This window comes from Lepidothrix coronata, unplaced genomic scaffold (assembly GCF_001604755.1).
Source record: "Lepidothrix coronata isolate B3197 unplaced genomic scaffold, Lepidothrix_coronata-1.0 Scaffold130, whole genome shotgun sequence".
Lineage (NCBI taxonomy): Eukaryota > Metazoa > Chordata > Aves > Passeriformes > Pipridae > Lepidothrix > Lepidothrix coronata.
Window position 1 is genome coordinate 929,319 of NW_016690310.1, and position 12,328 is coordinate 941,646.

At 37.8% G+C, this 12,328-nt stretch overlaps 1 protein-coding gene across 8 annotated transcripts in view; it reads right to left on the reverse strand.

Moving 5' to 3' along the window:
* Positions 1-12,328, reverse strand: part of PPFIA1 (PTPRF interacting protein alpha 1) — a 54,282-nt gene that overhangs the window by 30,674 nt on the left and 11,280 nt on the right. For all 8 annotated transcript variants that reach the window (XM_017826743.1, XM_017826738.1, XM_017826744.1 and 5 more), the window contains 5 exons: positions 3,280-3,381; positions 2,628-2,792; positions 1,757-1,831; positions 1,195-1,296; positions 733-954 (listed from right to left, as the gene is read on the reverse strand). In XM_017826743.1, coding sequence (XP_017682232.1) covers positions 733-954; positions 1,195-1,296; positions 1,757-1,831; positions 2,628-2,792; positions 3,280-3,381 — 666 coding nt within the window. The remainder of the gene's footprint in view (positions 1-732; positions 955-1,194; positions 1,297-1,756; positions 1,832-2,627; positions 2,793-3,279; positions 3,382-12,328) is intronic.

Consider the following 12,328-nt stretch of genomic DNA (forward strand, 5'->3'; position numbering starts at 1 on the left):
TGAGAGAGAATTATTTTGTGATCAAACTGGGGGGCAAACCCTAGAAATAATAAAAACTAAAAAATCTGACATTTCTGTTATTTTTCTCTGTATAAAATGAAGTAGAAAGAAGAGCCTCACTTAGGCTTACAAGTTCAATTACTTTTTTAAAACAGTGAATGATTAAAAAAGACTCATCTTTATTATCTTATGCCACAGATCTGCTACTTACCTTTTCAATGGTACAAACATAGCAAATCTTGATGTGCTGGGGATGGTCAGAGAATGTTCTTGGACTTAACTAAGCACCCTATTTAACTTCTACTTAGTTACAGTACACTGCAATAAACGGGACCTCGGAGATTAGTGACTGATCAGGAACTGTCAATGACAGCACTAAAATTAAAGTGATTCTTCCTCTATGTACATCTTTAAAAAATTTAAACTTTATGAATAAGCTTAGCTTTTATGACAAGATCAAGTATCTTTTCAAGAACATGGTAAAGCTTGCAATGTTAAATCTCCAATATATTAATGAAATATCTAAGTCATAGATTTAGCGTGAAGATAAATTGTCTTAAGCAACTGGTCTTTTATATTAAAGAAAGAGATCATGCCCTGAACTATTTTCTTCTCATCTATCAATACAAAGACATTCAAAAGCATAAAGGTTCAACTGAGCACCAATAAGACTAAAATTTGATAAAGCAGTTGCATTTGGGACTCCCCAAATTCTGTCAGCTCCCTCCTCACCTCTCGTACATCTCTCTGTAACTTTGTATTCATTTCTTCAGACTTTATCAAGTCTTTTCTGGCTGTGTCAAGATCTTCTTCCAACTCTGCCACTCTGCTGGACAGAGCAGTGAGACGTTCTTTCATTTGTGTCTGCTCCTTGTTTTGCTTATCTATAATGTCTTGGAGTTCAATCACTTTAGTAAGGTTTTCATCATGGCATAAAGAACCATCAGAGGATCTCTATTAAACAGGAAAAAAAACCAACTGTATTTGGCATGTTGCAAATAAGATTGAAAAACAAACTGTTACTCACCTGTAAAAACCCCTCCACAAGGATAATTTTATTATTGGATAGACTGCAAAAATTGAAATTGTGGTAGCTAAGACTTTTTAATTAGATGATCGTGCAAAAATATCTTATTATAGTTTAAAACGTTACAGGTAATGATTAAAAGTCAGATATCAAGTAAATAGCTGTACCTTCCCATTTGTAGTCGGTGTATTTTCTTGTTCATGATTTATATCCAGCATCCCATCTGGAAGTGTTTTCTTCTGATTATTTTGCTCTTTCAGAATCATTAACTAAAAGAAAAGTTTACACACACATGTTTCAAGTCAATTTCTTTCTCACTAATAATATAAGGAACAGCTGAAAAAGCAAAGGAGCAAAATAACAATTACTTATTCTACTGCAAAGTATTTATTAATAAAACAGCACAGGCACCCAACTTAGGCCACTGCAACCCAAAAATTCTTATTTTAAAGCCATATGAACTCTTTCCTTTCTTTTATTTTGTTTTCTTTGGGGGCTTTTTGGGGTTTTTTTGGGGGGGGCAGGAGGTGTCAGAGGGTTGAGGTTTGTTTTTTTCCCCTCCTGCTCTTTCAAAGCAACCGAGTTAAAAATTATTGTTGTTCCATTTGGCAAAAAACCAATAGCAAGAAGCAAAAGTGAAACTTAATAAACTACTATGTATTTTATTAATATTGACTAAACTGCCCACAATGCACATATGAAGACTTAACTTTTAAGACAGAAACCTACCTCTTTATGTGTAGTGCCTAGTTCTTCTTCCAATAAACTACATCTTTCAAGTGCTACTCGTAACCTCTCCCTTACCTGAAAAGATAATTTCAAAGTATTTGAAATCATTCAAATCAGAAAGAAATCAATTTCATTTACTGCCATGCCCTTTCAGACAATAAATGACACTATTTCCATTACACCTGCCTAATCTGCAGTCAGTACTAATTACAACACAAAAAAATAGCCAAATAATGTGTATCTTAAAAATCTAGTTTTTCCTTTTTTGTCACAAGCAAATAGTATTTCAAGATGACCTGTATATTTAGGCAAGAATTAAACATGCCCAGAATTTGCTTGTTCTTTTGCAAGGCACAGAGTGTGTAGGCTTTTGCTTATTTCTGCTTAAAAAGAAGAATTCTGCCTAAAGTAATTTGCCACATTTTATATCCAAGGGTCACAAAAGTCAGGTAAACTGTGAGTTGGCAACAAAACTCACAGTGAACTTTAGGACTTGCATATCCTGCTGCCAATATCAGGCACAGTTGAAGGGAGGGGTTCCTTTAATTCAGCTGCATATCACAGTGTAAGCAGATTCCTCTCTTCCTGTTCTCTCTTCCTTATATTACATAATCAAAAGACTAAATTCTGATATTGTAGAGCTAAGCAACTGTATGCAATCCTACAGCAAATATATTGCCACTGAACCATGCTGAGTTTACATTAACGGAGCTAATGAAATACTAGAATCAACCACAGCACCTTGATTTATTTCCACATTAATTTAGGAGAGCAGGTACTGGATGTAGTTACAGTTCAGAGATTTCTACAGCTTTAGCACAAAATGGCCCACACAAAAGAGGGGACAGGATGAAGCACAATATTTCATTACCTTTTCATCAAGGGCTTTATGGTGCTCAAATAAAGATTTTAGTGCTTTGAGAACTTCCACTTCACTAGAAACTCCTGCTGGAGACTGAGCTTGCCTCTTCACCACAGTCATTCTCAGAGACCGCTCATGCCTGGAGACAAGACACTCCAGATGTTCCAGTAACAGCTAAAGCAAGAAAAAGGAACAATGTTTATTCCTATTCTGAAAAGCTGCAGAAAACTTTGCCTCCTAGAACATTAAGTTTTGAGCTCTAAACTTCAAATCTCAGAGACAAAGAACGTTGTATCAAGAGTAAGGACCTGTTTTTAACATTTGACCTGCATTAGCAGTGTAGGCTGCTCAAACAGATCCCTACAACCCACCCACTCTGCTCCTCTGATCCCAGGAGCTGTGAGATTACAAAACTTTCACAACCAGAAAGCTGAATGACAGACACAGTGCAGTCTTACAAGCTTTTCCTGATTCCGCACAGCAGCATCTGGAGCTGTGCATATAAGCTTCCAAACTTTCTTAATCAACATACATTTGCACTTCCACGGGGATTCATATGCAAATATTGGGGAAAGAAACACTTCTAGCTTTTCAAATTCAACATTTAGTGTTTTCCGCCATTCTTTAACAATGGTGAGCTTGGAGAAGACAAGGAACTAACCCTGGTATTATTTCTTTCTGCTTTCAGTTCAGCTATTTCTTCTTCCCTTTCCAGCAGCTGCTCCCTGCATACATTGAGCTCTTTTGTAAGTGCTGCAAATTCCTGGAATAAACCAGACAGAAATATCAGGATACAGTGAGAGTGGATTCATGTGAACACCTGACAATTTCTTGAAGCATTCAGATGACTAAAGTCAATACAATTTACAGTCGTGCTTAGGTTCAAACACTTAAAACGTTATGTTACCAACTGTAAAGACAAAAAAAACCCTGTGAAGACAGAAGATGTTTGACCAGTACTTTTGAAAACTCATTTGTCTCTCAAGGCAATTGTCTGAGTTGGGGTTTCCCTGGTTTCATCATGGCTTTAGGAAGGCTCCTGGTACACAATGGGAAAAACACATTTGTAATGCATTTTTTTATGGTTTCAAAGAGCTGTTTCTTTTGTGTATTTGTTTTGTTTGTTGTGGGTTTTTTTTTTAACAACTGCTAAGGGAGACACAACAAAACAGAGCCCAGTAAAATAAAGAAATCAGAAAACATGATAAACTTCAAGTCAGGATGTAATTGTGAGAGACAATGCATAACCCTGCCATCTACCAGAATACAGCTACATACTGGAATTTCATTTATGCCTTCTTTCAAGTCTCACAAAACAGAACTGAAGCAGTGCTTTCCCTACAGTCCTGCTGGAAATCTCAGAGGATTAGAATCAGAATTTTCTCAAAGCCGAGCCCTTGCTCAAAGCCCTCACGAGGCTCACCCTTCAAATTCAGTAAAGATCTCACCAAACAAAGCTCAACCAAAGTGAAATAATACAGAGTGAAGTGTCATCAGGGAACAGGTAACTCAAACAGTTACTGCATGTTTATTACTACAGTGAATACAGAGTAGTCAACATTAAAGAGTACCTTTCTACAGTTTTGGGTTTCTGTCAGGAAATGATTATAGCAGTATCTGAAAGAGCCACTCCTTCCTACACCACTTCTGCTCTCTATCAACAGCCTCACTAAAAATATTCAACATAAAAGGCATTTAAATGTTTTATCATCTCACAGAGCACACCCTGAATAGAATAAATGGTACAACTAAACACCACATTTAGAAGCAAATGCAGAGCATAACCTTATCTACCTACCTACTCTGGCATAATTTAAGTTGTAATCTCAACCATGTTGGCAATTAGAATTAATGCAAAAAGTAAAGGTGTGAATGTGAACAAGTCCATGTTGTAGAAAAAAGCTTGTAGGAAATGGGAAAAAAACTTCATGTGCTACCAACACAACTTAGGATGTGAAAATAGATATGCATCTGTCACTCCAATGGCCAGTGAACACTTAAGAAGCACTTAGATAAGAAAACATTGAAATATTAGTAAATAACAGTCTTTTTTGTTGTAAAATAAGGAAAACACTAATAAAAAAGTGACGTGTCTAACAAACAAACGCTTATTTAATAAACAATGGATTGGTACAGCTGAACTGGTGATGATCAAGACAAGGTGAACAACACAAATGGCCACCTAAGCGGAGACACACCATGCGCACAAACACTGTTTCTCTAATTTTTTCAAACTCTGCAAAATATACTGTTTAACAGATAGTAGCAGCATGTCAAGTGAAAGCTTCAGATGGAGCTGTTTTGCAGCAAAATTCAAAGTGGCAGGAGGCACATGCTTAAAAACAAAAGGCCACGTCAACCAATTACACTACACTCTGTAAATTCTAACTTGCAGCTAAAACAGCCAGACACAGTCCAAGGACACTGCCATTTCCAAGATTCACTGGGAAAACTTTATTCTAAAATATACATGTGACTGAAGAGACAAAAAGTCTGTTGCACATTACATACTTACAGTGAACTCCTTTGGAATTAGTCATGTATGAGGCTTTTAAAAGTGGTAAAGACAGTAATCCCACCATCACAGATGCAGAATCCACCCCTATAATCCCTCTTCCTAAATAAAAACCTGCTTATTGGAGGAAAGTTTCAGTATAGTCTCCTGGTTAATCAGCAAATAACTGCAAAAAGTCTAAATTTATTTTCTTTTTTCAACTGCTAAAAAAATGACTTCTCTACCACACTTCATAATTACACACATAAATATTTCACTGCAATATTTTATTTGCATTCTTAAAAAAAAAAAAAAGAAAGAAAGGCCTATTAATTTCAAAATGGCCTGGAAATACACTTAGGAGAAAAAATAAAAAGTAAATCCAGCTACTGGAACTTTTATACACACAATTACAAAAGGGTCCTGGGTGCAAGTAAATCAAGAAAAATCTACTTCAGGCTTCACTTGAGCTGACAGAAAAATTGCCTCTACTACAAGCTGTTCCTTGACATCCAAACTTTTCCTATACCTTCAACATCCCACCTGTGAGACTTTCCAGGACTCTGTGTGAGCTTCACCAGCTGTGTACTTGAAAGGAAGTCTATTCACTCCTCAAATGGTTGTAGCACAGAGAGTTCTATCCCACTGCATACTTGTGTGCAAATATAAACTGTAGCACAAATACATCAATTCTGACACGAACCATCACCCTTGTCAGATGACCCAAAACAATAGAGCACCCGGGAATTTATATTGCTGCTGCATAAACACATTGGCATGAACTTCTGGCATTGCACAATAACCTCCACTGCTGGCTGTTTTGACAAAATACCATTGCTTTGAGTCCCGTGAGCTGTCTAATAAAGAACATTTGAATGTCCTTAGTTTCAGCTGACACTGCCAAAAGATATGTCCTTTCTAGTTTTAATACCTACCTCCACTGGTAGACAATTTGTGATTTCCCCAAGCAGCTCAGGAGAGAAACTATCTGCAACTTTATAATCTCCAAAAATTCTGAGTTGTCTCATAATTTCTTCTTCGGCATTAGATGAATGTGCAGAAAGAATTAAAGGAAAAAGGGAAAATCCTGAGAAACTTTCCTACTTATCCTAAAAGTTGATTATTTTTCAGTAATTAGGAAGATTGAGATCATCAGTTCTGCTCAAAATAACAAGTTGACTAGAATGGCACTCACAACAAGCACTTTCAAAGCACACACAGAAGAGAGAGTGCTGAATTTTCCAGGGAAATATTCCCTGTTGATCAGAACATTCTGGCAAACACCCATATGCTGCACTAAACTGAAATGTTTACTGGAGAAAGTCAATTTCTGACTCAACTGCATCATTCCAAACACATCTCTCTTGCTGCCAGAAATAAATACTCTCAACAAAAAGCTACATCGAGCAAGTAAATTTGTTCCTGTTCAGCAATACATCTTCAGGGGTTTTTTTGTTCACAAACTCTATGATTTTTTAAAGCAAGAACACTTCTTCTCCACCAACCTTCAGAACTGACCTCCAACCTTTAATATTTTTGAGGTCACAATAAAAACATCCTTTCAAAAATTGGATCAACTGGTGCCTGGCTGTAAAGCCTGCACATTTCTGATGTCTGAGCTGACAGACACTTGGGTACTTCCAAGATCCCAGTCCAGGAACATTAACAGCTTTCAGGGAACAGGTTTTCTTCGTGGTTATTACGAACATAATTTATAGGCTCCACAGATAGTACATGACAAACCAATAAATGCTAGATGACAGGAAGACTATATTTAACCTAGGGGGAAAAACTTGAAAGGAACACAGGTAATCCCTGGAAGTCTGTTAATATAAGCTGTGTATTAGGGATCCTCTACAGACAATGAACTGTAAATTTTCTGGGAATTTGATCAAGAAAAAAAACCTTATTCCACAAGAAATGCAACACCTGTGAGTGCATAAGGAATCACAGATTACAGGCAACAACACGGCCAAAAAACACATAAAGGATGGAAAGATAAGTAAAGAAAACCCCAAACATTTTCAGTTCATCAAAGAACATACTACTATTAAAGTACTGTAAAATACCACTGTTAAAACACTACTTTTAAAGCAGTAACTTCAGGCAACAGAAACAAAGTTGCAACTGTTGCATCTTTAGGAACATCTCTGAGAGAAATATACGAGTGGAATTTATCTCTTTAATCTCCAAGTAATATTTTGTTTTACTGTCATTCTGGTTTGTAGCCTGAATATCAAACAACCCACTCACAAAGCTGAGCAGCTGAAAGGACCACAAGAAGAACAAGTGGGGAAAGTGCAGGACATCAGGGATGGAAACCAGTGAGATCTGTGATAAGTTTCCAGCATGATGTTTACACCACATATAAGCCACAATTATTCCAAATGATGCATGCATGGAAATGACAAATATACACTCTTAAGGAAAACAATCAAAGAAAATTTAAATATTTAAGCTTAACAGGGTATTTCACAGTCACTTCACTTCAAGGGTTTTAGGGAGCACACAGGGACCAAGATCCCCAATATATCTGAAAGTTCCTAACAAGCAAATTTAGGTTCAACCAGTTTTGGTTTGGGTTTTTTAAGCTAAGAATCAAAACAATTAAATACTTCAAGGGTATTGAGAGTTAAAACTGAAAAGAAATGATATGTTTTCATCATTAAATCCAGCCCTCGAAGAAAACACAGTTATACACACTTTAACAGCAACAAATCCAGAAAAAACAAACCACCAACACACATTATGCTTGGCCAGTTCCGCGTAATAAAACAGATTGCTTTCAACCTTTCCATATCTCTGGCATGTGCTAATGGGAAAGAGAAAAATCAGCCTGGAGTGTGCAAAGAAAAATATTTTGCTTTTCACCTCATGAAATTAATTTCCAGTAAGTATCAAGCAGCCTGGATTTACTAACCTGGAATCATAAAACTTATTTCAAGCAGTAAGAGAAACAGTTCTATGAAATAAGTCTATATTTTGTTCTCAAAAACCCCAACAACTTAAAAGGAAGTGTAAGAGAATAATTAAAATATGGATATGTCAAATTCTTGCATTTCAGAACACTGAAAGGCTTTTCATGCTTAAAGTAGCTGTTTTTTCAACTACAGCTGAGTGAGAATATACTGGAGCTCATTATATAATTAGTGTATTGACCTCCTTTCCTATTTCTGTGTATGCATAAGATGTTTTATAACTCAAAAGACAACTAGCAAAACCCAGGTGCAGATTTCTCTACTCTTAAAAAAACTCTCCCATCCCAACTAGTGGCATTGAGATATTTAAAATGTTTAATACCACCTTTGGTTAACTCTCAGAAGTCTGTATTTTCCTTGACTTCAAAAACATACCTTTTTTTTTTCCTCTATCAAAAACTGCATGAGAACACTCAAGTGAATATTGCTGCCAGCTGACTAAATACTAAACCTGAGGAACTTCTGATCATCCTAGCCTTCTTTTTTAGTACAATACTCAAGTTTTCCTCCTGGATTGACCCATCTGATCATCCCAGCCCTCTTTTTTAGTACAATATTCAAGTTTCCTTCCTGGATTGACCCATCCAGGCTTGGTCATTAACACTGCTCAATCCTAAACAGGCAATTAAGTTTTAACGTGTTTACAGTTGCATAATGTTATTGCTCTGGAATGAAACTCTCCTTGTTCCCAGCTCTCTCTGGAGCTCAAAGGAGAATCCACAGCCTGGTCTTTCACAAGCAAAGAGCCAAAAAGAACTCCAAACTCACAGCCAGCAGGTACCAAACATATGCCCAGGAGCAAAATGGGAAAGCTTACAGCAAGACCAAGTCTCCATGGTAATGACTGGGTTTCCAGTTACCATCCTGCTTAAATTTATGCAGAGCGTTCACTGAGCCTGGACTACAAAGCACTACACGAAGAAAGGTGGTATTTGGCAGCTTTGCAAAAGGAATGCAGGAGCAACAGGAAAAGGGAGGTAGAAACACATCAGTTCCATGTTCTCCCTCCTGTAGCTCCCCTTCCCAGATCTAACACATTTTGGAGAGACATGTCCTATTTGGAACGTGGATGGGTAAAAGTACCAGAACCCAAACATGGCTGGATCCAGCCTCTCATTCCTCAAAGGATCAGAGGTTCTCCTTCCACCACATTAATCAATGCTCACACTTTATGCACTCAACAGAACATTCTGGAAAGTGAGCCTGCAAACCCCTGTAACACAGAGCAAAGCACAGGTCGAAGACAGGCAAACAGGAGCCACCTACACTCAAATCATTAACTATAGCCTGTAGTTAATGCCACCCAGGCTGGCAGAACCATTGCTGCCTGAACTCTAGCATTTCTTTTGCTCTAAGCCCAGCAGAACAGGGCTGTTACGTACACAAGAGTAGGGGGAAAGCCTCATGCAAAACCAGATTTTTGTGCATTGCTGGAGTCCCAATCCCACACTGTACTTGGCACTGCAAGGGACACAAGACGTTCTCCGAGTGTCTTCCAAGCTCCACCATCAGCCAGATCTCTGTCCTCCACAGTGAATACAAGTCATACATGAACTGTAGACTCTAAATCTAAGTCTGGATCTCTGGACTTGCCAGCAAACAGGAATGTTTGCTGATAATGTGCTGGAAGTCAAAACTAAGCCACAGCTGCATCCTACAACTTCTTCCTAGGTCTGTGAAATTAAGGAAAGAGAACATGCAGTTTAAACGAGTCAGAAAACTTCATCCAGTTACTCCTCTTAAAAGTTGCCTCTTCTGTAGAGCAGCCAGCCTTGGGATCATCAAAACATTCCAGAATCCATAATTTCTCCAGATAGTTTGTTAATCTTTTCGCCAGCCTTAGCAAATCAACACAGCTTGCTCAAAGTATGGTAGATCACACAGGGTATATTTTCAGTTAACCCAGAGCAGATACAACCCATTTTTACCACAGCCTTTTAAACCATTTTTAAAGCTACAGATGTGCAACAAATCAACAAGTGAAACACTCTACCAAAGTACCTGTGTTTTTTTCCCCCAAGGCTTTCTCCAAATACTCAAATGAGTTGTGAACTCAACCCCCCAAGTTAACAGAATGCACAGAAGGTTAACAAGAAATGAACATACTGAACACTAACTGGAAATACTGGTTTCAAGTTATTTTCTTCACTTGTGTTTGTAAAATACTTATAAAATATTGCCCCTACTCAAGGAACACCATGGATCCTCTGAGTAGGGAAGTCCAAAAGTTGAACCATTACAACAGTTGTAAAGTAACAGCTGCCTTCCAGCAAGCAGGGAAATACAGAAGCACTTCAGACTTGCATGAAATTGGCATTTATTCACATGCAATGGCAGAAGAAAACCTTCCATCCCATGACCAGAATCGCTTCACTGTGGTGGCTACACAGAGTTTCACTTTAGCTGCTCTGGGATGTACAGGAATACACCCCCTGGAACGGCAGATAAGGCACAAAAGTATTCAGAACCATACCAAGCTTGTTTGACTTGGATAAATGTCCCAAGATCAGCTAAAATATGCATCAGGAAAACTTTAGTCATCATGGAAAAACAGGTTGTTCAACTTGGGATGTGTATGGATACTTTGTGCAGAACTGGAGCTGTTGAGACTGGTCAATAACAGAGTAATCCTTCCCAATACTGTAGGAGTCCAACTACCAATATTCCAGAACAACACCTTAATTTACCAAGACATAACTTTGCAATACTTGGAGGGTGTTAGAAAAACAAATGTCTCTCAGTGACACTCTGAATCTATGAATTCCAAGGTTTTCCTAAAAGGAATTACCTGCATTCCTGCAGCTCTAGCCTGGTCTATTTGGATTAATAACTAATACAAGTAAGTAGCAGCACAACTTCTTAGTTGTAGCTTTAGGCATCTCCATTTTTGGAGTCTATGGCAGTGAAGAAACCTCCCCACACCCATACCCACCATGGCAAAAGGAGAATACACTTGTACTTCATTAAAGAGGAAGAATCTTGCACTACCAGTTTGACAAGGTGTGGGACAAAACCAGTCTCCATCTTTAATATGATATCAGAGAGACTTCACTGAAGTTTTTCCTCTCCACACAAAGTTGGTCAAGATTTCCTGGGATTTCACAGAATTTCACAGCCTGCAATGCTCCTCAGAGATGCCAAACTGGAAAACAACTGCAAGATATCCTGGGAAAATTTAACAAGGCCAGTAAATTTTCTGGGACTCTCCATTTTGGGAACTGAGGAGCTACTGCAAAAGCTATAGCAAGATTGTAAACAACACTGAACTGTGAGTTTACTAGGGCAAGAAAAAATATATGTAGTTTTCTGTACTTCAACACTAAACATACTGCACTCACAAGAAACAGTACCAGTCTGGCTCAGCTGGCATTAAATATTAAACTCCTATGACTTTTATTAATTAAAAATTATTTAATCCTACACATTGCATTCCAGTGTGTTTAAAAACTAACCCTCACATGACTAATACTCTACTATTTTTTACAAATAGACCCAGGACAAGACCCATCATGCAGATTATTTCAGTGACAAGATACTCCTGCTTGCAAAAGCTGTGAGCAGCAGCTGTGAGGCCCTGCTCTGCCCTATTCTAATCATTCATCTCAGCCTCCAGTTTCAGATTTAGTTCTGTGGCCAGTAGCTGAAAAGTACATTTTTCACAATCTGTTAAAAGGGAATGCTTGGGAATATCTGAATAAGGCTGGCCAAGCCACCCTTGGTAAACAAGCACCAACATGTACTTCCCCCTCAGTGCTCTCCTATTATATATATATTTATTTATTTTTTTGTCAAGTGATGAACATTTCAGTCTCCTATTTTCAAACTTGTTTAAGCAAGTCATACCCAATGAGGACAGATATGTGCCTTCAACAGGAAATTCAACTTACAGCTCTTTACATTTGATTTATCTGTTTCTCTGTACCCTATCACCCCAGTTTACAAGCTAAGTGGATGTACTGAACCTAAAGATATCCAAATCTGTGATATTCTGAAAAATGCTACTGGACCATTCCATGGAAAAGTTGCTCAATTTTCACAAATAAAGGCAACTCCAAAGTCCACGCAAAGAGAGCACACTCTCAAGTCTTACAACAGACAAGTCTGGTATTTAAACACAGAAAAAAACCATAAAAACTTAATTCAGCAACATAGATTAAGCATAAAAGAGCTGGTTTATAGGGGAATTTGAAGCTTTTTTTAAAGTTCAAAGTAATTTTTTGTCTGCCACAGAAGATCTC